Source organism: Lonchura striata, chromosome 10, assembly GCF_046129695.1.
Source record: "Lonchura striata isolate bLonStr1 chromosome 10, bLonStr1.mat, whole genome shotgun sequence".
Lineage (NCBI taxonomy): Eukaryota > Metazoa > Chordata > Aves > Passeriformes > Estrildidae > Lonchura > Lonchura striata.
The window spans coordinates 7,376,901-7,402,598 of NC_134612.1; the positions used below are offsets into that span (position 1 = coordinate 7,376,901).

Here is a 25,698-nt window from a genome sequence, read left to right on the forward strand (position 1 = left end):
GTGCTAATCCTCAGAGAAGATGCACTGCTGCCCTGGCTCAGGAGGGACACATTGCAAGGTATGTGAACCTAATAAAGTAAAAATGGTCCTAAAGAGAACCACAACACATGCTGGACCTGCTTTCCTATAGAAATGAACTGTCCTGGATTTTATAGATTGAAAACAAAGGTAAAACAGCCACATGGGGGGATAAAATAGCTGGTGTATTGTGAATGTATTTGGGCACTTAGGGCTTTAAGGAAAATCTTGTTACCACTGTTTAAAAAAATGGGAAAGGAGTTTGGCACAACTATAATAACAGTATTGACTTGTTTTGTTTGGTGGAAATGAGAGTTCCATGGGTGGAAGATGGTCATTTTAGCAGGAAATTAAGATCTTGCATTCTGAAAAACATACAAAACAGGTGCATTTCTCAAGTGTTATATAAAAAGCTACCTTTTCTTTCCCATATCATCCAGATTTTGGGGAAAGATAGTTGGTGCAGTTCTAGAGAGCTCTAATTGACCTCTGCAGTGAGTTAATGGGATTGGATTTGTTGGCAAAACTGGGTGAAAGCTGAATTGCAAAATAGAATAGGATTGTAGTCAGTGGAAGAAGGCAAGGCTTGGACCCTCATGAGTCTTTGATACTCATATTATTGCCCTCTTCCAAACTGTAGAGACCTACTAAAGTCATACTGACACACTGCCTAGGGCTTTGCTGGCCTGACACTGAGCTCCAGATTGTTTCAGAAACAGACGTCATTGAGACAGGCTGGTTTGAATCTCAAATTTTTGTTTTCTACTCCCTTTTTCACAGGCTTCTTTTTTGTGTATTTGCTGAGGCAGTAGCACTTGCTAGTCCACACTTAATCCATTTTGCCTGTGTGAGTTCAGTAATTGTGTTTAACGCACAGTGGATTTGCTGGTTTGTGAGCCTTGCTGATGAATACAGGTGAGGTGTTTTACTGTATTCCAGTGTTCATTTCACTACTGCTATTGCTGAAACAGGAGCTGAAATGGAAAAATGGCTGGGTCCTCATTATGGTCTCACCCAGTTTTCCTTCCTGAATTTTGGGCTCTCAGGATGCCAAGATCATTCTCCACCATACAGAGCAGACGTAGCAGTTAGCTACAGGTGAGGGATGGTTTCCTTACCTTTGCCATATGTGATCAAACTGAAGGTTTTGCAACTTTTTTTATTCTTTCTAGTTTCTAGGTCTCTAGAGCTCCAGAAATTCCTGTTATTTCTGTACTCAAGTCATCAACTGTTTGGAATAATTCAGGATCTCTTAGGGGGATTTATGGCTAGCACCTTTGAATGTTAAGTCTGTATTGGAACAGGATATGAGTAAAAGGAAGCATCAGAATGAGCAGGTGTTCACATATCCCCACATTTGGCCATTCTGAGAAATGTACACATCAGGAAAACTATATTTAGCGAAGTTCAATGTCCCCCCATCCCATTTCCCCCCCGCAGCATTTCTTCTGTCAGCTCTGTGATTGGGCCAGTGTGGTCTTAACTTGCTTTGCCATCTTTTGTGGTCACTGAGCTCACCAGATGTACTCTGATAACAAACAGTCCCAGGACATGCTTGGCTACACTGTCACTTTATTGCTGAGAAGTTTCTGGGCAGCCAGAAAATGCCCCGGGTGAGCAGAGATGACAAAGTTGTCTTGGGTGGCAGCAAGACAAGAGGATGAAGTTTATGCTCCAGCTGTTGGGGAGTGGAAAGTTGCTCAGTACAACAAAGGGTGAAGTATATCAGATTTCTGTTTAAAATTTGGTCTAATATAGGAGTCTTTTTTGGACTGCCTTTTGAATCTGATTATTCACAGCTGTTCATCAGGGAAGGACATCCAGGGACATTAGTCCATTTTTAGAACATGAAATGAGGAGTTTTCTTTGGTTGGCTCTGTTTGTTAGCTGACTGGATTTGAAATGTCAGTAAACTGGTGTTAGTTTTGGACAGAGGAGTGTGGGTCAACATGAGAGGTGGGGGTTAACAGCTGGTAAGAGAGAATGGGCCATGTGTGACAGAGAGAGGAGATAAAGCTAAATTTTCAGTGTTAAAAGTGTCTGTGTTTGCATAAGACAGCCAATGAAGGCGTGGTTATTTTCAGATTTAGGTTTTTGTAGATTTAGAATGGGCAAGCTTGAAAATTGAGACGTTCTCTAATAGACTTGAGATGACTCATGGAGGGCAACTAACTACTTGCTGGGGACCTAACTATCACCCCCATTTCTGCAAAATGTATTTCAGGGGTTTCGCATGCAGTAAGAAGTTAGTAATTAACCTTTATCCTTATTTGAAATGTTTTTAACCCTTTCTGCCATTTTCATGTCTTTTTATGACTCTCCAGGAGTGATTAGAGGGACTGGCAGCCTTTTTTCACCCCTATGACTGTGGAGCTCTTTTTCTGGTCAGGATTAGATGCCAATCATATCACCATGTAGTGAGCACTGGACACCCAGTTTCTACTAATGAGTGAAATCTAAAGAATCACACCCAGAAGTTCAGCAGCATTTAGTATCAAAAAAGTTTTTAATACTCACTTTTTAGGCAGAACAAGCACTTTTAATTTGCATAATTGCTCATATCTAAATACAGTTCTGAGCTGTTTTGGGGCAGGAATGCTCAGACTTCTGCCAATCCTGAAACAGGCCAAAAATCTATGAGATTAAAAATAAATCTGAAGACTTTTTGTTGTTGGTTTTTTTTTTTTAGCTCCTAATAAGGCAGCCCTCATCCTAACTCAGAAGCAGTGAGATTGTTGTTTTTGTGCTCTCCGTTTATGAGAACAAGAGGTCACTGGATGACATTACTGCTTTGTAAATTTAGAACAAATAAAAGGAAATGCTACTTCACCTAGTGCGTCGTCATCCTGTGGAATATACTGTTCCAGGATGTTAGTCAAAAGCTGTAGCTGGAACATAAAAAAATAGCTGGTCCATGCTCGTTTGTAGCCATGTTCACCAACAGGGATAACAAAGCCTTGTGTTCCAGAGTGGTGGCTCATTGCAGCTGTAGCTGAGAGTGAACTCTCTGGACTCCTGGCTGGGAAAGGACAGCTTTCCAGGGGGAAGACTGGTGTGGCTTCTTTTGAGACAACAAGAATGGTTTTATTTTTGTGCGAGATGTTAAACTGATCATTGCTCTTGCCTGGACAGTGCAGTGTATGTAACAGCCCTGTGTCAGTATCCCTCAGCAGGGGGATGTCTGGAGCTGAAATAGCTGGTTCAAGGAGAGGGAGGGAACAGTGGCAGGAGGAGTGTGAGCTTCTGTTGCTCAGTGAGTGCAGTAGCACACGTGCTGCCCAGCAGCCTGTGCAGGAAGGAGCTGGCAGCTGCTGCGGGGCAGGCACGAGGGGCTGATGCTGGCCAGGTACCCGGGCTGGGCTGGGGAGTGTGGAGTGTGTGAACAGCAGAGCTGCTGAACTGCTCTGCAAAGGAACGGGGCTATTAACATGTTTCTGGATTCCTCATTATCCTTGTTAAGATGTTTAACTGTAATACTGCTGTATGTTAATCAGGAAAACAGGTTTGGATGGTTTCTTCATTTCCCCAAATAATTGTTGCACTAGTTACATTAGAATCTTGTCTGTGCTTCATAGTGAAGTCTGTTTGTTCTCCTTAGGAGTGAGCTTTCTAAAGAGATTTATTCTTTCATTTCCCATCTCTGGTAATACCAATAAATCCCAGAGCAAATTATGCTTTTGAACCGACTAATAGGGAATGCTTTTCATATGTTTGTCCTGCACAGTTACATTTTTATTTGCAGTTTGTAGTTACACAATAGACCCTTTATTGTATTTCTGTGACTCTTTATCTGGATGATTCATGTATGAAAATCTTTTGATCTCTTTGTTTATCCTCTTGTCTTATAAACTTTGTCCTTTGAAGAGAGGGTTGTCTAACACTGAATGTGGGGATTTTTAAGATGATGCAGTAGGTGACTTAAGAAGGAATTAATTGCTTTCTATATTGGATGATCTATCCAATTATCTAGGAAGTCAGTAGCCTCAGAAATTAATTCTTATCAAAGGAATGTCTTTCTGTATGTAAGGAATGTATTTCTGTATTTTATGTCAATGTTTTAAATTTCTAGTCTTCCAGTGTGATTAAAAACTATGCTATAGTTTGCATTTTTCTTCTGTCCACCCAAAAAGGCAGAAAAATAGGAAAAGGGACAGCACTGAGTATGAATGTTCTGAAGCTGTTCTTCCCTAGTGCTCCAGAGCATGCAAGTAGCTCAAATGAACTGGTGGTTCCTTACAGAATTTGGCTGGTTTTACAGCCATGAAAGGTATTTGGATGCTTCATCCTAGGATGTTTGGACTTTATATGTGCTACTGTTGTACATATGCAACTATAGATGTTCCTGGCCTTATTACCAGGAAGAAAGTGAGGCCCAGTGGTGTCTGAACAAATTACTTAACCTTGGTTTTACTTGCAGGGGAAAAGCTGCATCCTCTTAGCAGGACTCAAACATGCTCCTTGTTCTTCTCTCTCTTCACACTGATTTATGCATCAGTGTTTCATGCTCTGGAAAAAGTTTCTTTAGGACAACCATTCTTACATAACAGAGTTTTTGATGGAAATATGTTTAACTAAACACTTTCCTGCTTTCCCAGGGAAGAATAAGCATTCCTGTGATTACCTTCTTTGGAAATAAATTTTTTCAAAGCTGGAAATATTTAGAGGAAAGTGAGAGAAGAGAGGAATTCTTCAAAGTTTTATTTTTAAAATAGTGTAAATATTTACTTATGTGGCTTACAGTTGATACAGATCAGGTCATTTTGTCCAAGATAGAATGTTTCAAATGCAAAAACTGTGTTTCTAATGTGATTGGCCAGTCCTTTCTTCACAAAGGGATTTAGTTCTTTTCATTGCCTACTTAATGTGCCTCTAGCACCGGTTACTAGGTATTGGTCATGCCTCTGGGTAAGGTGGTGTTATTGCAGGGCAATCTGCAGTCTGTGAATGAAAAGAAACACAGTTTGAAAATTGAAGGTCTTAAAATAAAACAGAACTTTTCAGGTGTGTCTTTTTTGTTGACATTACATCCACATTTCTTGGCGAATGCTCTGAGGCAGTTCTACATCAACTAAAAGTTTGGTGTTCTACTTCAGAGGCTTTTATTTTTAATTTGTCTTATGAATGATGATGAGAGAATTGAGAAACAGACTGGCAAGCTGGGATATCAGGTATTCAGATGATGTGTGTGGGTGTTTTAGTGTTCATTAACAAAACTTTGGCTGAATGGTTGGGCCTCATGAGATTGACACAATCCTAGTTTATTTTAATGCGTTCTTTCAGGTACAATTTTCTTGAAAAGCAGACGATGTAGACAGATTTTTTCATGTACTATATGTAGAGGGGCACAGCAGAGTCTGGACTGCTGGAAATTTTTAGAATTGACATAAAAGGGAGCCTTTTGATTTTTGTTAACAGTGCTCAACCTTAATGCAGCTTTTCTTAAATCCAGGTCTTGCAAACACTTCAGTATTGATCTAATTTAAGTCAGCTTGATTGAAATCAATACAGAGGTATGCAAAAGAGTCAGTGAGATAATTGCACTGTGGGAAAGAAAGACTTTAGTCTTAGGAAGATTAAGGGTTGGTGTATAGTCAAGTCTGGGCTCCAGCTGAATGGGCAGCCCTGAGAACAGCAGACATGGTCTTGTGAAAAGCAGAGCTTTTATTTCTCTCTGCTGCCACCAGCTGACTGAAGGAGAGGGAGTTGGTGGTAGAGGACCCCGAGGCCTGGTGCCTCCCTGGGCAAAGGGGAACTTTGGCCACCCTGCATGTCTTCTGCTGGTTTAAATATTGTTTATTTAACACAGGGCAACTAATGCATGGGAATTAGCCCAGGGTACAAACACACTGAGGACAGGATTGTAGGAGGGAGGTAAACTCACCAGAGCTTCAGCCTGATAGGGGAATATTTGTTAGAATATCTTTTAGGTATGTAGAACAAGCCCTCAGGAAACATGAGGGTTCAAATTGCTTATTTTGCTTTATTTCTCCCCTCCCCATGAGGGAGACTAAACAAATTATCATGACTAAACAAGTTTTTAGAATTATATTGTAGAGTATGTTACCTGATTAATTGCTAGAAACTTGTATACTATGCTATTAATAAAATGTCTTAATATTCTTACCAGTTTTGAAAGTACAGTAAGTCCTTTAAAAAGACTTATGCAAGGTCTGCTCATAATTACTCCTGATGCTCCGTGCTTGATTTGTGTTGTGCTGTTATTTAGGTATGAGAGATTTCTTTACTCAGTTCAGTATTGGGAATGACAGCTAAAATCTTGGTGGTTCTGTACGTTTAGGAAGAAATCAGGGTGTGCTGTGGTGGAAGAAAAACACGGTTCAGAGGTGCAAATAGCTTTCATTGTGCAGCTCTGAAAATAGCTTCAACACTAGTGGTAAGGTATTCTCTTGCTGTTTCTCACTGATATATCCACTCCTCATTTTCTCGCTCTTCAGATTATCACTCCATGTCGGAAACTCATCCTTTGTGCTGACAACAGAAAAGAGATGGAAGATTGGATTGCAGCACTGAAGACTGTCCAAAACCGTGAACATTTTGAGGTAATAGGAGAATGTGTTCTTTTGTATTCTGTGCTTCCTCTGCTAAATCACAGCTTGTTTTGAGAGTCAGCTTCCAATGAACTTAATAGAAGTAATTTTATTGACTACAACGGTTAATAGTGTTAGCGCTTTCTGTAAAATTTATCACAAATAAATTGAAGTGATTCTCCAAAGAATGTTTGGCTTTGTATATGCTCCCTTGGCAATTCAGAGAGAATTTTCAGAGCATGGATAGGTTATGAAGCCAAGTTCCCCTCCCACTGTCATTTAATTTTTCAATTATTCTCCCTGTCCCAATTCACATCTTGCCTGCTTGATATTATGTCAACTTAAGTGCATCTGCCTGCTTCCTGGGGCTGAGTGAGACCAGCAGTATCACCACAAAAAGCTGTCTTGTGTTTTCCCCACTCTGATGCTTGCCTCCCTTATGCTGGCACAAGCATTTCTCTGCTACAGAATGAGCTAGGTTGGGGAGCTGATCTTTCTAAAAACTTAATCAGACAAAAAAGTGGGGATAAATTCTAGCAGATAAATTATCCAGTTCATTTCTCCAGACACATTTGTAGTAAGACTAGGATGAGAGGTGGTACAGGAGCTGTAATGAAGATGTAGCTTCTTCAGGTAGTCTCTTTTGCCTTAGAGACCTTCTTGAGTTTCAGCAAATGTGTATGAACTACATGTGGCCCACTCTTTCCTAGTGAAAAAGTACTCTGTTTCTGCTTTTTCTGACTGCTTTGTGCAGCTCTTCTGAGCAAAAAAAGCCTTGTTGCTCTACTTTAGACCTTGCTGTAATACATTTATATTGTCAGTCTACCCAGTACAGCATGGACCATTTCTCAGGGATGCATAACTGGTACGCCTGCTCCCATGCCCGGCCAACGTACTGCAACGTGTGTCGGGAGGCCTTGTCTGGGGTCACGTCACATGGGCTGTCCTGTGAAGGTAAGTGTGCCCTCGTCTTCTGCCTGGGGAGGAACAGCCTCGTTTTATTTTTGTTTTTGCCCATATACCCAAATACTGCCATCCCTTATTAAAGTCATGTCTGTCTGCAATGACAGTGCAGAAGTGTGTCTCAGACACTTCTGAGATTCCTGAGAGAATATTCACAAGAGGACTCCCATTCACGGGAATAACTGTATTTGTAAGAACATCCTTGTTTAATGTTTGAATGCCAGGAGTTCCTTTTTCCCAGCTTTGGCTTAGCAGAAATGCCTGGCACAGCTCATGTGTCTAACATGAATGCGGTGACACCTACGCTTTGTAAAATGACGGAGGAGTGTGTGACTGTGTAAAATCATGTTAAATTTAACGAGATGATCACTAGGCTTTGTACAAGCAACTGGAAAAAATGACAAGGCAAGAATTAATAGCTAGATCCAAACACCGTTGATTGTTTTGGTGGTGCTCAGGAGGATAGAGTGTGCCCATGCTTTCTTCTGGAGCTAAATACACACTGCCACGTTAGACCTCCTGAGGCAGGATTAATTACATTCATCTCTTCCTCCCTAGTGTGCAAGTTTAAAGCCCACAAGCGGTGTGCTGTGCGGGCAACCAACAATTGCAAGTGGACAACTCTAGCCTCTATTGGGAAGGATATCATTGAGGATGAAGATGGGGTACGTGTTAGTCTGAATTTTTCCAGCCTTACCTTGATATGGAAGCACTGCCTTGTGTTCTGTAGCTTTTTTTCACTTTGTAAATAGCAGAATCTGCCTTTACATGGAAAAGATTTCTGCTTTTTTTCTAGAGTATGAGATTTTTGTGTGAAAAGTCCAGCCAGGATAGCAAGGGACTCCTGAGTAGAAATAAACTGCTGTGGCCTGGGGGAGTTGAGACTGAATAATTAGAGGCATGGGGAACTTGATCTAAGTTTTGGCAAAAGAAAAAGAAATGAGTGTTTGGAACAGCACCTTAGCATATTTGGATGCAAAATCAGTGTTTCCTGGGTAGCCTGGGGTGAGTCACTTGGAATCTTTGTGCTTGAGCATGATGTAAAATTCCTGAATTGGTCCTTAGGTGTTTTCTAGAAATTGCCTTTGCCGTCCTTAAACAGTGCATATAAAGACTTGCTTCTCTAGGTATCTCAGAGTCATGATGCCTTCTGTATCTTTAAGCTTCTGTCCCTCTGTACCTTTTGCAGATCTCAATGCCACATCAGTGGCTGGAAGGAAACCTGCCTGTGAGTGCGAAATGCACTGTGTGTGATAAAACCTGTGGCAGTGTCCTGCGTTTGCAAGACTGGCGCTGCCTGTGGTGCAAAGCCATGGTGAGTTGAATAAGTGTGATCATAAGTGTCCTTTCAGTAAAAGGACAGCTTTTGATCAGCTCTATGGTATGTTCTTTGAATGACACTTGCTTAGAATAAAATCTCTAACCATGTTGTTAGTGTTTGCCATGAAGGACTTTATTGTTCTGCAAGAAATAGGAATTTAATTTGTGCTCATAAGTGTTGCTGTGATACATAAATGCAAGACCTGAAAAAAGTATCTTGTTTCTAGCCAAGCTCATTTTATTTTGAGAGTGAGCTTTCATAGAAGAACCTAAGTACAGCAGACATGAATCAAAGCTTCTGCCGTGGACTACGTTGGATTTTAAGGAGCCACTATTTGTTATTTCTGCAGTTTGAAAAAGTGTAACAAACTATAAAGAATACTCAGCTATTTTAATAATAGCAATTTCCCTTCCATTGCAATAGATTGCTCTTGCCTAACCACTGAAGTGATGCAGATCTTGCTATGTTTTCAGCTGTCTATAATATCAATAGAAATATCACAAAATATGTTTTTAGAATGAGGGGCTCAAATGCCAAGCAAACCCTCTATCTTACAGTCTTTGTACCAGAAAAGCCCTGCTCGGCTTTTTATTTCCTTATTTGAGTGGCTTCATAATCTCTTCTTCATTTACCTCTTATATCCCTCATGTCTTCCTGGTTTGTTTTTTGCTTTCTTGTTCTCTTGATTTCCCAGCTTTTTCTTTTGTTGCTACTTCAGATCTCTCAGCTGAGGCTGGGATTTTGAAAGCAGAATGCCTGAAGGCTCCTAAAGCCACAGAATCTGTTATCTGGTTCTCTCAGCACTTGAAGTGCAGGTCTCATAAATTCAAATGGCAGGAAAGTACATACTAATGGAAAAAGAATTCGTAGAAGGCTCTGATTATATCATTCTTAAAATAATTTTATCGATAAATTTATCAGTTGACATTTTTTGGTGATTTCACCCCATCCGCCATTCTTCCTCTTACAACTTCTTTTGGGTAGCTTTAGGAGTTACACCACAATGTCCAAAAGAGTCTGAATTATTCTTCTTTTTGTGGTTTTTCCAGGTACACACAGCATGTAAAGAGTTGTTGCCAAACAAGTGCCCTCTTGGGCTCTGCAAAGTGTCTGTCATTCCTCCTACTGCTCTTAACAGCATTGATTCAGATGGTAAGTACTCCTAGTAAGTAGCATTTCTTTCTTTTCCTCTCAGTCGTAGTCACTTCACCTGGCACTATTAATGCTAAAAATCCTGCTTTTGCTGTTGCTGAAACTCGCCACTGGAAGCCATTGCTGAGTATGGCAGCGAGCTGTTTGCTTTGCTTTTGCATTCAGTTTATCTCCCTCTAATATCAGTGTTTGCTGAGCTGCAGCTGATTAAATTTATTGACAATAACTATATTGCGGAAGCAATTTGGGGAGGTTGGGGAAGCTGAAAATTTTGGCACACTGCTAGGAGATAAATGTGACATTTGGCAGCATGAGGTGTGGTTCTTGCTGGATTCAGGGCTGTGCACATTTGGCATTCACCCAGTGAGTGCCATAAGCACAAGGAAAATATTAGCTTCTTCATAGCTGGGCTGGGGTTTGGGCTGTTGTTTTTTCTCTCCATCCATCCCCATGGGCAGCTTCACATCTCTTGACTTTTCCTCCCTCTCTCTTCCCTTTGACCCAACAGGTTTCTGGAAAGCCACCTGTCCCCCTTCTTGCACAAGCCCTTTGTTGGTCTTTGTCAACTCAAAAAGTGGGGACAACCAAGGTGTAAAATTTCTACGAAGATTCAAACAACTGCTGAATCCAGCCCAGGTCTTTGACCTCATGAATGGAGGACCTCACCTTGGGTAGGCAGATATTTTTTGGAAACAAAAATTCCTTATAAATACCCAAAAAGTATGAGGGACTTACTTGGTTAAGCTCATTCTCAAATATAGCAGGGAACCTATTCCTCAGAGAAAACTAAATAGGTGAGGTTTGGAGGGGTTTTCCTCTCTCTTTGTTAAGTGTTACTGATTAACTAAAACCAAAAATGTTGTCAAAAAGGTTATTGTATCCATTCAGCAGTAGGAGCAAGGCAGCTTGAGGCATTTTTGGGGAATTCCAGAAACACTCCTCTGGAAGAAGACCAAGCATGGAAAGCTTGAATCCATAAGAAAATTTGTCAGTAGTCTTTTAACAGGCATCCTCATGTAGTGCTAAGAAAAGTTAATTTCAGTTAACTCAAGTGAACAGACAGATGTCATAGATAGCAAATTAATATTGTCAAGATGAGATTTATTGAGAAATAACTTACCTGAGAAGTCTGTGAAACTTCCATCCCTCAAAGAGTTTGTGGTGATATTGTGGAGAGACTCTTACGAGTGTATTTGGTAAAACTGGTTCTGCCATAGGATCTAAGTTATGTTTCAGACTTTTTGCCACATTATGCTAGAGTATCTGTGTATATAAAAAAAAGTAAGTGCTGTGAAATAAACTTATTTTGTGTATTTCTGCAACTCTCACTTAAAAGAAAAGTTTGGTCTTGAGTATGTTCACTTCCATATGTTTTTCTGTTGTAAGAGCCAACACAAGGTGAATTTCCTTCGTCTTTTCCTCACAGTGACTCCCAGTCTTTGACCAGATCTATAGATGCAGGGGGCTAAGTCTGGGAGTGTCTGTTCCTGGATTAGTGGTCATTGGGTTCTGCTCTCCTGAGAATTGTTGTGGTTCTTTGCTATAGCATATTGCAAAACCCTGGCATTTAAAATCGCAGTATTCTGTTGAGGTGATGTGTTTGACTGAAAAATAATTTATAAAAGACTTATAAAATTAAGTGCTTTCTTGTTCCTCTCCCCAGCCAGACTGACTGTTGTGAGGAATTTTGCTTTTAAGCAGGAATGAAAAAGAGGGAATCAGTTACCTTCTCGAGCTGTGGTGCACACTTCTAAAACAGCTGCTCTTATATATTTGCTTAAAAAGGAAGTGATGGTACAGAGTAAAGCCTGCTTCTTGATAATTTGAATATTTTCAGCTGATGCTAGTCAGACTTGTAGCATAAGATACTATCATTTCTGGCAGTCATCTTCTGTGCGTCAGCAATGCTTGATAAAATAAGGATTTTTGTGTACTACAGCAAATCTTGTTTAGGTAATAATAGTAAAAAACATACATATGAAGCCAAAATAAAAGCAAGAGCAGATCTCAAAAATGTTCAGTAGGAAGCACAGTTTCAAACAGGAGAGGTTGTTTTTATTATTCTGGAAAAGGGTGATGGGAGAAATTCACACTGGTGAGATGTTGGTCTGCCTGTGGGACAAACAAGGCACCAGAGCAGTGATTTATTTTGCTTTCCCAGCAGAACTAAAGCTTGTGATGTTTTACATCCTCTTGCAGTTGTCTCATGGCTGATTGACTGCATGAAGATCCCCCTCTTGGAGCTTTGCTTTAATTGGTGTGGCTGTGAGTGTGAAGGCAGTGACATCAGAGCACTTAGAACTGTGACGAATAACTAGTGTTAGGCTGGATGCAGCAAGGCTGCAAGAGAGAGTTAATTCAATGGATAATCAGCTGTCACATGCTTGTCTCCTCTTCTGTAGAGACAAAAGTGTCCTGCTTTAGTAGACAAGTATGTCTTGGGAGATATTTCCGTAGTGAATAGCTATGGTAAATTGCTTAGCTGTATTTATAATCCTTTAATTATAACCATTTAAATTCATCTGTAATCTGGCAGTGGCCTGTATTCATTGCAAAATCAGTGCCTACTTTAAGCAACACTGCCATGTTTGTTACCTAGATTGGAATTATCATTTCTTTCTGTAACAGCTGATTGTTTTTCCCTCTTGCTTTTTTCTTTCTCTTTTCTGTAGTTTACGATTATTCCAGAAATTTGACACTTTCCGGATTCTAGTTTGTGGTGGGGACGGAAGTGTTGGCTGGGTTCTCTCTGAAATTGATAGCCTCAACCTTCACAAGCAGGTACCTGCCCTAAGAGCTTGGTTGGATGAGGGAATGAAGTAACAATAGCATGGGCTGAAGAGGACTTTACTTGGTCATGCAGATATCATTTGCCCCAGGACTGAAGCTGCCAAAAGCTTACTGTAGCAGTGCTCTTGCACTAGTTTTCTGCAATAAATAAATCCAGTCATGGATTAATTCTTTATGCCTGTCTCCAATGTTCCTCCACAAGATCAGCTTTTGGAGTAGTTCTGAGTAGTCCTGCTCTATTGCCAGTAGAGACATGGTCTGAAAGGGATGTGGTTAGGAAACTTAGGAGTTCCACATGGGTTATGCTCTGTTCCCTTTAATTCTTGTGGTGTAGTATCTGAGTCTTAGGGATAGGCTGAAACTTCACCGGGGTACAGATATCATACAGTGTTTTGCCTGGGAACTGTCTGTACTAATTTTACAGAAACACAATGGCACCATCTGATGGCTAAATATAAACCTCTAGGAGGTTTACTATAGTGAGGTGCTCCTTGAGATGGTAGCTGTAAAATGCTCCTCTCTCAATTCACAACCAAAATTAGAGGAAATTTTTCCTTAGTTGTATGCTATTCTGGCTGTTTTCCCCATCCAGTTACTTTCTCCCACCCTGGGATTAGCTGTTTTCCAGTGACTGGTGGGTTAAGGAATCAGTCATGTTACTCATGTCTGTTCCTGGCTCATGTTTCACCATTTGAATATCACTTTCGTTTTCCTGTTCTCTGATGCAGTGCCAACTGGGAGTGCTGCCCTTGGGAACAGGGAATGACCTTGCCCGTGTTTTAGGCTGGGGTTCTGCTTGTGATGATGATACCCAGCTCCCGCAGATCCTGGAGAAGTTGGAGAGGGCCAGTACCAAAATGCTGGACAGGTGTGTAACCATCAATAGCATCATCTGCTCTTCAAGAGTTGTGTGAAGATATCCTTCCAGGAGAACAGGGCAGTCCTGACTCTGCCAAGCTTTTGGACCTCTTATTAATGCCAGATAACATTTTTGTCATTGATACCCTCTCGCAAGAGAAAATGAAATTATCTGGGTTCCAGTGTCCTCTCTTTTGTCCCAGAGTCCTCATCATTTGAATTTGTGATTTCTTTGTCCTAGTTTGAAACTAAATTTACATCATAACCTAAGACAGCCTTAAAGTTATGACTTTTTTTTAAAGCAATTTCTTCTTTGGAAATCTAAACTAATTTATCTTGAGTGGCTTAGAAGTAAAAGCCAAATGCAGTAGTGGGTGTCAACGCTTGGTATTGATATCTCCTGTATATGTCTTTGTACATGATATACAAGACTGTCTCATGTCTTTAGAGTTGCATCTTGGCGTCTCTTACGTTGAAACAAGTAATGCCAATGAAATTTTTGTGGAGAGGAAGAAGTAGAGATGTTCCCTGTGCTGTAAATACTGTTCATAGTGTCATGCTTCCTTCTTCCCCAGTTCAGCCCTTCTATATTTCCACTGCCACTCTGTGGCTTCTTTATATCGGTGATGGCTCCCCAAAGCACAGTTTGTTCTGCTTTTAGGTTCTAATCTGTTATGTTTGGATAACAGAGGAAACCATCTGTATTGTAGTGATAAGTATGGTTTTCAACAGGTGGAGTATCATGGTGTATGAAACCAAACTCCCTCGCCAGGCCTCCACTTCTACAGTTACTGAAGACTGCAGTGAGAATTCAGAGGTACCTCTCAGGAGGGGCAGGGGACTGGAGCATCAGCCTTGGAGCACACGAGATGGGAGGCAGTGGCTGAGCTCCAGTGGAGCAGAGCTGAGCCATGGATGTACCCAGAGCTGCAAAGATCTGGGGCTTTAAGTCAGTGAAGTGTGATGGAGAAAGATGGAGGTTGGGTTACTAGAGTCAACAACCATAATGAGGGATGAGGAGAAGGTACTTTGGAATGGAATGGAAAGGAAATTACTGGCTTTTATTTGCTTCATTATGTCTAGTTGTTGAAATAGTGGAAAACTGCATAGCAGTTTCTTCATAGCATGAAGACCCCCAGTACTTTTAGATTTGCAGCTGGTCAGAGACTCTAAGAACTGCTGATGATTTGTCGGTTCGGAATTAGTTTCTTCATCAGATTCAGGTCTTCAGTGAGTAACAGAGCCCTGGACTGTGGATTTTTTTCAGGGCAAAAAGAATCTGTAGAGTGATAGGTACTCTTAGAGGAGCCAGGATTTCACAGCGTATGTTGTAATGTTGAGAAGCAGCACCTCAGTGTTTCTTTTCTGATTGTCAACAGGTGCAGAAGATTCTCTGCTATGAAGATTCTGTGGCTGCTCATTTGTCCAAAATTTTGACTTCTGACCAACACTCAGTGGTGATCTCCTCAGCCAAGTGAGTACTTAGAGGACAACTGCTCTAAATTTCACTGTGAAAATCCTGCAACAACCCTTGCATGATTTTGTTTTGCTCCTTTGTCTAGAGTACTTTGTGAGACAGTGAAGGATTTTGTGGCTCGAGTAGGGAAAGCCTATGAGAAGGCAACAGAAAGCTCAGAGGAGTCAGAGGTCATGGCCAGGAAGGTAAAATTTGAAAAAAAATGTTTGGGTTTCTACTTCTGAAGTGTAAAACTGCTCTGTTTTCAGAGAACTGGGTTAGCAGCAGTTCAGTTAGCACTAAAAGAATGAATTACCCAGGCAACTGTTTTGTTCTACTCAAATGTCGTTCTTCTTCATGTAGTGCTCTGTCCTGAAGGAGAAGCTGGACTCATTGCTGAAGACACTGAATGATGAATCTCAAGCATCTTCCTCTCTGCCCAACCCTCCTCCCACCATTGCAGAGGAGACGGAGGATGGGGATGGGTCGGGCAGTGCTGGTGACTCTTCAAGTGAGCTCTCAGTGGGCTCGGCCTGCACTGCACGGCCCCAGATATTCCGTCCCCGAGAGCAGCTCATGCTGAGAGCCAACAGCTTGAAAAAAGCCATTCGCCAGATAATAGAGCATGCAGAGAAAGGTAACCTGTCAGGAGTCCTACTTGTCACTTCCTACAGCCTCTTAAGAAGTGTAAATTTCCTTTATTCTGGGAAGCAGCAGACATCTTTATTGAAAGCAGCTTTCCTGAGCTAGAAACGCTATTCAGTAACTCTGGCCATTTAGTTTCAGTGTCATCTCTGCCAAGCACACCTTCTGGAAACATTGCTTAGTAAATGAGTGTGAAGTTCAAGGTGTGTTCTTTTCCAGCGGGCTGGTTTAGGAAGTTCCTACCCTCCCATGCTGTTAATTTGCATTTCCTTCCTGTCCCCACCCATACCACAATTGTGTCAGTGCAGCTCTTTGTGTGGCCTTGCTGTAAAACAGATCTGAAAATATTTGGAAGAAGGGATTTTAAGTATTTTAACATTGTTTCAATTTCTTTATAGCAGAGGCCAACAAAACATTGATGTTGTACAGCTGCAGGAGAGGGCAGGAACTTCTTAAATGAGTTTTGTCCATGGGTAAAACATATAATACTGCACTTTGGTGCAAGTCAGTTCTGTTCTGATGTTAACTTCTTAGGCAGGTGAGCCTCTTCTCCACGTTTTGACCCTTGTCTGTCTCCAGGCACACACCCCCAATGCTCCAAGTTTCTTTTCCTTTGAAAGGCATCAGTTTCCAAGTGTTAGTTAACTGACACCAAAGGAAGTACTTTACAGATTGTTACTGGAGACAAAAGCATTGAAATTGCAGATCTAACATCCATGCATACCCAGGTGTGCACTCTGAACAACTGTGTAGCAAGTTAAAAGATCATTGCAATGTTGCTTGGATTTCCAGCACTGCAGCACTGTGTACAACATTTGCTGGAGTTGAATAGTGGAAGTCCAACAAACAGCCTACTTCTGGTGAAATAGGCCTTGATCTCACTGCTCCTTCACTTTGGTGCTGCTTACCTTAGGCCAGTTTGATGTCTGTGAAGTTCTATTGGAGCCCAAGCAATGTTTACAGCCAGACGTGTTCCTGTTTCTGCTGCACAAGTGGGTAGGATGGGTAGATCTGATGAACTACAGGGTCAGCACAAGGGAGATGAACAGACTGAAAGAAGGGGGTGAGCTGGTAGAACAGCTGAGGGCATTCAGAGCTGCTGGGGAGGCAAAGACTTGTTGATTACTTGCAAAGGGAAGTTTTGATTTCTTTAGACAGCATGCTAGTGTTTAAATCTTACGAGCTCTCAAGCAAACTCCAGTTATATTTAAGATGTATTTGTTCTGCTTTTCCAAACGATTTTTCTTCTTCCAGAGTATGCAGTCTGATTCTTTCCTCTCATTGTATTGGTTTTTACTGACTGCTGTTTTCTTCTTTTTTGATTACATGTGTCTAAGTCCCCATTTCAATTGCCTTATGTTATTGCACCACTACAGATTAAACAAACAGGAAATTCATTAATCGTTTCATGTCTGTCTGGTTAGAATTCCTGGCAACATCTAAGTGCAAATAAATGGAAGCCCATCACCTCTTACACAGTTTACATCTCAGGATGCCTGAGTACCTGTGGCATTAAAAATAGACACTTCTATTTAGAGCCTGACTGCTAAAGAGCTCAAAGTAATCAAAGAGGCTAAGCCAGCCTGGTTCCAAAAGCTCTCCAGAGCAGATCTGAGACAAATGATAAAGGAAAGCTTTGTGTTATTCCTGTTCTTTCCTTTAAGGAATCAGGACATTTAGAATCCCATCTTGTTGATATATACATGAGTGGGAGGTATTCCTTGCCAGAAGAGCTGTGAGGTACTCACCTACTTTATCTCTTCATACAGCTGTAGATGAGCAGAATGCTCAGACCCAGGAGCAAGAGGGATTCCTCCTTAGTCTCTCAGCCTCTGAGGAAGGCAAGGAGCTGAGGAACGAAGATAAAATTTCCATGCAGTCATCACATAGCAGCAGCTATGGAGTGTCCAAGGGGAGGAGCCAGAGGAAAGGTACTGCTGTGGGGCTGCCACCATGCAGATCTTGCCTGTGGATTATAATTCTGTTAGTTATAAAAAGGGAAGGAGGTGTTATGTGTATTACCTTGTGTTCTGTTCTCAAATTTTTGCATGATTGCTCTTCAGGCCTTGCACATTTCTGTGTTCTAGCCTATGCATGATACACTCTTTTTTTCGCTGCATCTCTCATAGCTGGTCCATGATTTTAGTATATAAAGCCAAGAAATTTTCTTGCACTTTAGCCAGTAATCTGGATTCTCTTGGCTTTCAGTGCTTGGACAAGGACAGTCTTGAGCACTTTTCATGTCATCCTTTGCAGATGACAGAGAGCAGCAGCCAGTTTGCTTTAATAATTGTGTTATGTGAGTAATTTGTTAGAGATCTCTGATCACTGCTAATACATTAGGAACTTCCCTGATTATTGATTTGGAGCCAAATACCCTATCTGTTGTGCTGCAGGCACCAGCTTTTTCTCATCTCTGTTTCTTGTGGCATCTTGGTACTTCCAATTTGTGGGGTTTTCCAGCAGCACATATCTGACATCTCTGTCTCTTAGTGACTGATTCTGTCACTTTGTTTTGGGGGTGGCTCAAGTGTTTTGCTGTTGAGTGATTCCTAACCCAGTCTTGCTGCTTGGCCTGTGCTGGTCTGAATCACAGCACTATGTTTGTCAATAGCCAAATTTGTGTTGTGTTTTACAGCCTCCAAGTCTCCTTGTGAAAGACTAATAAACAAAGGAAGTTTGTCACTGGGCAGCTCTGCATCTCTTCCTCCCCAGACAGGAAGCCGGGACAACTTGCCAATGCTGAACACAAAAATCCTCTACCCAAGTAGGTGTAACACCCACCACTTCCCACTGAGGCAGCCAACTGGAGCATGGGTGACTGCAGCACAGGCTGCAGTCCTCATGTGAAAACATGAGATTGTCCTGCCAGGTGCCCTTTTGTGCAAGGTCAACCATGAGAGAAATCCCTTTGTGGATAATTGCAAGTGGAGGCTTGTAGCTGTAGTATTTTCCAGTTTGTAGCTAAGACCTAGACACATATTTCTATTAATGCCATGAAGTGGCAGAATTTAGATGCCAATTGCAAGGAGATACTTATCTCAAAGTAACCATGAGAAGGGGGAGATGATGCTGTTGAGAACAGTTTCTGAAGAATGGCAGCCATAGGTTGAGAGCAGCAGTTCCTTTATGTGAAGTGACTGGAAGTGTGCAGACTCAGCAGAATTCCTACCTCTCAAATGATGTGCAGCAACTTCTCCCCATCAGTGTAGCAGTATCTTTCCATCTCTTCGCCCAAATTACTTGTTCAAATTGCTCCTTCTGGAAGCAGATCATTTCCTTTCTCTCTGACAAACCTACTATTTGTAGGTCACCAGTTAATAATTTAAGAAGCAGGAGACAGTAATTCTTGAATTACTTGGATCATAGCTTCAGTCCTGCTCCTTTTACTCTCTTCACTGTATCAGGGATATTCTCCTTGTGAAAAGAACTAACCTCTGGGGTGAAAGAAGGCATTAATGCTATTTACTTTCTTCATGAGTGACAGGGAAGAATGTATCAACTCTTTTTATCTTGTCCTTGAGATTGAAGTTACCTGTTTTCTGCTTATTATTAGTCATGCTCTTCTTCATGGTCAATTTTCCTACAGATATCCGTGCTGGCATGTCAGGTTCTTTGCCTGGGAGCTCTGTCATCAGCCGATTGTTGATCCATGCTGATCCCTTTAACTCTGAGCCTGAAAATCTGTGAGTATGCTCAGGAGCTGGAAGGGAGGGCATGGGCATTTGCAGACGTCAGCAGAGAGGGGGATTTGTTTATGGACCAAAGTAATGGACTGCAACAACCTGGAGTTCCATAAATGGATCCATATGCTGGATTTTAGAGCTTAAGGATCAGCTTATGGAGTGTGCAGTGACACACATCTGACACAGTTGGGCTTGGTGGTCTTCTCCAATCTAAATGATTCTGTGTGAGATACGCACCAAATGGTACTAAGACTTATGAGTGGAAGTTTTGTTCTTCTGTTTGGCAGAGAATGTTACACTGAGAAGTGTGTCATGAATAATTATTTTGGAATTGGACTGGATGCAAAGATTTCTTTGGACTTCAACAACAAACGTGATGAGCACCCAGAGAAATGCAGGTGGGTTTGGTTTTAAATGATCTTTGGAACCATGCCAAAAGTGACTGAACCACTTCATGCTTCTATGTGGTTTTGAAGCTGATTGTGTACAACGTGCTGAATAGGTGTATTGTCTGCATAATGCTCCTTCAAGGTTTGAAATCATGATGGAAGAGATAAGTTACTGATTTATTACCGATTCATTATACTATAAGGTATTTAAGTTGCTACATTGGTGCATATTTAGCACATTGGTTCTATTTATGTCATCTCACTCAAAGATTTTTCTCCTGGGCCTGCTATTTAGCTATGAGAGAAGCACATCTCAATTCTAAATGCAGCAGAGGCTGGTTTTGGCATTGATCCTGATTCAATACAAACCACAGGTTTGGCCTTTTGAATACCTGAGCAACTACAGGATGCTTTGTGTAGCCTGGGATTGGCTATATTTGCTGTATATGAGTTAATACAGCCAAGCACTGTTGATGTCCTGGTGTATGAGATGGGCTGGGGCAGTCTCTGTATATTTCTGGTATTGTCTGTTACTCATGCTTGATTCCTACCTGACATTTATTTAAAGGGAAGTAGTTGCTTCAAGTGGTCCTAGCACAGTGACCACTTGAAGCAATTGACCCTTCTGGAAGCAAAGCATCTTTGTGGTTTAGGATGTAGCAGGTACCATTTCAGTGTGAAGATTTTATTCCTTCTTAGTTAAAGGGTAAACGTTTGTGCTGACTTTTTCTCTTTTTGCTTGCCCCCTTAGAAGTCGTACTAAGAATATGATGTGGTATGGAGTATTGGGGACCAAGGAGCTGCTGCACAGAACATATAAAAACCTGGAGCAGAAGGTCTTGCTGGAGGTGAGGAATTAGCATGTTCTTCTGTTCCTAAGACTGGGATGCCTAATTCCCTCTCCTTCAGACACTGTAATTTTTGGCATGGTGATTTGGCTTGGTGGCATTCGCCTGCCTGAAACAATGTACTTGGCTATGCGTCATGCTGAGCTAACTAAAAGTGACTTTTCCTGGTTCTGGAGCATAACTTGTATTCTAGGCCCTAAAGAGAAGAAGTATCCTCCTGCTGGAAGGTATTTGCTGTTCGCAATGCAGTGGTCAGCATGGATAAGATTGTTACGTTCCATGGGGTATCTCATGTGACCACATCATTTTTGATGGTGGGTGCAGTAGAAAGCTCTGAATTTAAGTGTGCTGTAATATGTATCCAGCTGGAAAAGAAATACTTTGTATAGGTCATGTACAGCATAAACAGGTAACTTGCAGGAGAAGACCCTTATCACATGGATATTTCAGGAGTTTTATTCTGCTTTCTTGAGAAATACATCTAGAAGCTTTGCCAAGCCTCTAAGGTGTGTCCTGTTCCTGTTAGAGGAAAAGAGTATCTCTCTAAAATTCATGTCTGCCAGAAGATGTGTGGCTCATGAGGTTTGAGTGGATACCTTCTACTCTTCTAGGCGAAGAATGAACAGGAAGAAACCTGAATTAATGTATTACTAAGATGGTGCTGGCTATTTTCTGTTTACAGAGCATGTGCTCTGGCAGGAGGGTCTCTCTCCTGCTGGGCTGAGAGTAGTGTTGCCTTCATTTCTGTGCAGTGCGATGGGAGGCCAATCCCTCTGCCCAGTCTCCAGGGGATTGCTGTACTCAACATTCCCAGCTATGCAGGAGGCACCAACTTCTGGGGGGGAACCAAGGAAGATGATGTGAGTATTCTCTAAGACCATACAGGAAATGTTTCTACTTACTGTTGCTTTTGAGATCACAGCCTCCGGAAATAGTGCTTGGAAGAAGAGAGCAGGGGGCCTATCTGCATTCACCTTCTATTGGATGTGGCTGAGATACTGAAACCTAACCTTGAGCTGCTTTCATACCCAGGCAGTCTGTAAGGATTCAGAAAAATACATCACCAGAGCATTTAGACCTGCAGGAAGTTCTTTAGGTTGACCTTGTCACCACAGAGAAGTAAAGACAAGTAAAGCCCCTTGACAGCAAAGGCAGCTAGATTCACTCAGAAACATTGTATTCTTTGGAAATTTTTTGGAGTACCTACTTTCAAAAGAATAATTGCCTTGTGACCTACAGCTTTCATGTCTGAATTATACTTTAGCCATTGGAAGCCTCCATTTTTCACTTCTAGCTCATTCCAGGTCTTCACCTTCTAGCCTTGTTATTAATTTTATGCAGATTAAAAGCACAATTAAAAGCCAACCCCCAGGTCAGCACCAATAGGGGGTAAAGGAAACGTCTCCAAGAGAGCTGTGCCTCAGTGAAATTCTCTCTCCCTTGTATGTGGCAGACATTTACAGCCCCTTCCTTTGATGACAAGATTTTGGAGGTGGTAGCCGTGTTTGGTAGCATGCAGATGGCAGTGTCACGTGTGATAAACCTACAGCATCACCGGATTGCACAGGTATCAGCTGCTTTTGTGAGCTCTTCCTGCCTGCCCCCTCTCCAGCTGGTGACTTTGTAAAGCCCTTCTTTCTGCTCTGTCTTGGTCCTTGAGAAGAGCATTCACCAGGGCTGGAAATCACATGCTTGGGGGCAATTTGAGTATGGAATTGTTTGCTAGCATTCATTTTAGTAGGAGTTAAACCAACAACTCAAATACAGATTAGTCCAAAGGCAAAGCAGGTATTCCCCGCTGCTCAAGGGTGAGGTGTGTCCTGCTGCCTAGATGTGTGTGCCTCAAGTAGCACCAAAGCTACAGCACCTGGGGAGGGGCTTTGAAATGCAGAGAATGGCTTATGCTTTTGGAAAATCAACCTTTTAGAGTTCTTCTGACCCAGTCACTCCTTGCAGTGCCGGACAGTAAAGATAGCAATCCTTGGAGAAGAGGGAGTTCCCGTGCAAGTGGATGGAGAAGCCTGGATCCAACCTCCAGGTTACATTTGGATTGTTCATAAGAACAGGGCACAGACCCTCACCCGAGACAGGGTAAGAGCATCCTGAATTGCCTGTGCAGTACACACGTGTTTTGAAGTCACATATTTCTGGAGAGCCTGGAAAGGGCCACACATGAGCATTATCTTTGTGAATGCAAGAAGCATATTTTATTACACACCATAAAAGTTTTGGGAAACAATGTGATTAAACTTGCATTCACTACTTGGGAAGTATCATAAATAAGGTTGTTTATGCAAGCTTATTTTACTTCCTTTTCTAGGTGCCTTGTGACATTGTTCCTTAACATGCTTGCATGCTGTTTTTTCTACAGGATGCCTGCCTCGCCAAGTGCTGTGGATTTTCTAGATTCAGGCGGTCAATGTTTTAATTTGTCATTAATGTTCAGTATTTGGCTTCATTGACCATGTAAAACAGTGTCTTATGCCTCCAGAAGTGTGTCAGTCTCATAATTTTCAAATATATCTGATGAGTACCAGCAGATAATGAAGCCTCCTTGCTCTTTTGCTGTATAATTGAGCAGTGATCAGACAAAGGAAAGGATAAAGACCATGCTGTGGCACAGACACACTTTGAGTCCTCCCAGCTCTGTGATTGTCCATGCATAAACAGTTCAGTTGAGAGCAGCTCTTCATACTACTTTCCAGCATAACACCCAGCTTCCAGAGCAAATCAAAGTCCTCTGCAAAGGGATTCACCTGCTGAATCGCAACAAAGAGAAAAAGGGAAAGTAGCCTGATACAGGCCTGAGGCACATTGCCTGGCAAGGGAATTACAAAGATGATAGTATGAAAGGAAAGCAAAGGTGGGCATGCAAAGCCCCTGTCATGGTAGGACAGGGCACCAGAGACCTCTTAACTGGGAGAGCAGTGGGTGTTGATCATAGAACCACAGAATGGTTTGGGTTGGAAGGGACTTTAAAGGTCATCTAGTCCAAGCCCCTGCCTTGGGGAGGGACACCTTTCACTAGACCAGGTTACTTAAAGCCCCATCTAGCCTGTGGTCTAAATATTGCCAGAGATGGGGCATCTACCACTTCTCTGGGCAACCTGTGCCAGTGTTTCATCCCCCTCATCGTATAAAATCCTTCCTTATACCTAGCTGAATGTATCCTCTTTTAAGTTCAAAGAGTGTCCTGTCAGCTCTAATGTGAATGTTGTGGAGAGGAGACAGGAATAGTGCACACAATCTTTTGTGAAGGGTAAGAGAGCTTCTTCAGCAGCACACTGACACTTGGAGGGACAGTGACTGAAGGAGATAGCACAGAGAGCAAGAGAGAACAGAATTGCTGCTGTAAAGGTAAAGGGAGGGAAAAAAGGAGAGGCAACCTATGTGTGGGTATGGTGGGAAAGGTGACATGAAGCACAAGAGATAGAGAAGACAAGGTAGTCCCTTGTGAGTGTGTTATGTGTTGGGCCATCAGAAACCACAGCTATGAGTTCAGATGCTTGGCCAACCAGTTCCTAGGGAAGCCCAGTTTACTTCCAGATAAGGAGGAGCCTTGAACATTTTTAATTTCAAGCTCTGAAGTGTCTCAATAATACTGAGGTGTAAAGGTGATACAACTACTCAAAGAAAAGGTTGCCACCACTTGGATTTTTTTAAGTCTGGCCCTCAGTACTGCCCAGTAATTTTGACTGAAACTATGCTTAAATAGAAATTCAGCCAAGGCAAGCATGTGGCATGGAAAACTTCTTTCCAGCCAGCTACTTAGCAAAGTTGTATGCAGCTTAACTACTGGGCCCTGCAGTGAAAAGTGCCTGTACCTGGACTGGGTTTTTATGGGAGTTTTACAAGGTACTTTAGAGTTTGCTTACTGTGTTTTTAGGCCTTTGAGAGTACCCTGAAGTCTTGGGAGGACAAGCAGAAGTGCGAGTTGTCACGACCCTCCTCTTTCTCTCTGCAACCAGAGATCATGTCTGAAGAAGAATCCACCCAGATCATCCAGTTTGGTCAAGCTGCAGGTGCTCTGATCCACAGGTGTGACTCAACTTGTTTTTGGTGAATAGAGCCTCCTTTGGGGCCTAAAGTTCTTGTCCTGCTTCTTGTTTCTGGAGATGTTCTTGTTCAGCTACATTGCTGGTCCGTCTCACTGAGAGGAGCATTATTTGTTGTTCAGTATCCCAGCTAAACAAGGACTAAAGCTGGATAAGCTTTCCTAGGCTGTTTTGAACAAAATATGTTATTTTTATGAGCAACCATGGATCCTTTAATCCTGAAAGAACCTGTTGCCTTTGAATATAGTTTTTTTCAGAAGAGAAACAAAAGCCTCTCAAGGAGCTCAGATGACAGTCTGGGTTGTTGCAACCCTGGTGCCTAGCAGAAATTTTTGTACAATGCTCACAGTGTATGCTTACCTGCTCATCCTTTAGTCAGGCATTCCGTAGGGCTTCTGAGAGAAGTTCCCAGAGTCATTAGAGAAAGTTGTTGTAAGTGCAGCTGCCTTTCACATCACTCTAGTCATACTAAAATGTCTAGGTTGTATTTCAAACTGATCCCAGTTTGTGTGCAGAATTGAGCATGTTCCTGTGAGAGAGTTGCATTTCCTTGCCTGTTTATGCTCAGTGTGGCAGGAGAGCTGCCCTGCTTTGCCAGAGGCTGTGCCCCTGCTGTGATCCCGGCTCAGCTCATCACTTGGATGAGTGTTTAAATGGGATACCCGGTCAGGAGAGAGCTCCTGATTTGAACATATGCAATCTGATATGCTGATGCAATCTGTAATTCTCTCTTCAGTATTCGGGAAATAGCTCAATCCTATCAGGACATGGAACAGGAGCTTGCCCATGCTGTCAATGCCAGCTCCAAGTCTATGGACAAAGTCTACGCTAAATCCAAGTCTACAGAGGTACTGCACTCACTTGGCATCTCCTGTTTTGTCCTTGCTCCAGAGCTCTTGGTTTTCATTCTAGCTGACCAAAAGTAGGCCTTGCTAGTCTAAGACTTCTTCCTTTTGACTTCTCAGACCT

General features: G+C 42.0%; 1 protein-coding gene across 3 annotated transcripts in view; it reads left to right on the forward strand.

Moving 5' to 3' along the window:
- Window positions 1–25,698, forward strand: part of DGKD (diacylglycerol kinase delta) — a 57,484-nt gene that overhangs the window by 24,196 nt on the left and 7,590 nt on the right. For 2 of the 3 annotated variants that reach the window (XM_021544386.3, XM_021544388.3), the window contains 22 exons: window positions 6,474–6,578; window positions 7,388–7,520; window positions 8,088–8,194; window positions 8,719–8,844; window positions 9,900–10,002; window positions 10,511–10,673; window positions 12,675–12,783; window positions 13,521–13,660; window positions 14,383–14,467; window positions 15,030–15,124; window positions 15,213–15,312; window positions 15,470–15,743; window positions 17,521–17,682; window positions 18,390–18,518; window positions 19,341–19,437; window positions 19,725–19,835; window positions 20,578–20,674; window positions 21,427–21,534; window positions 22,128–22,241; window positions 22,631–22,765; window positions 24,561–24,712; window positions 25,466–25,577. In XM_021544386.3, the coding sequence (XP_021400061.1) occupies window positions 6,474–6,578; window positions 7,388–7,520; window positions 8,088–8,194; window positions 8,719–8,844; window positions 9,900–10,002; window positions 10,511–10,673; window positions 12,675–12,783; window positions 13,521–13,660; window positions 14,383–14,467; window positions 15,030–15,124; window positions 15,213–15,312; window positions 15,470–15,743; window positions 17,521–17,682; window positions 18,390–18,518; window positions 19,341–19,437; window positions 19,725–19,835; window positions 20,578–20,674; window positions 21,427–21,534; window positions 22,128–22,241; window positions 22,631–22,765; window positions 24,561–24,712; window positions 25,466–25,577 (2,757 nt within the window). The remainder of the gene's footprint in view (window positions 1–6,473; window positions 6,579–7,387; window positions 7,521–8,087; window positions 8,195–8,718; window positions 8,845–9,899; window positions 10,003–10,510; window positions 10,674–12,674; window positions 12,784–13,520; window positions 13,661–14,382; window positions 14,468–15,029; window positions 15,125–15,212; window positions 15,313–15,469; window positions 15,744–17,520; window positions 17,683–18,389; window positions 18,519–19,340; window positions 19,438–19,724; window positions 19,836–20,577; window positions 20,675–21,426; window positions 21,535–22,127; window positions 22,242–22,630; window positions 22,766–24,560; window positions 24,713–25,465; window positions 25,578–25,698) is intronic. The other variant, XM_021544389.2, reaches the window with a different exon arrangement.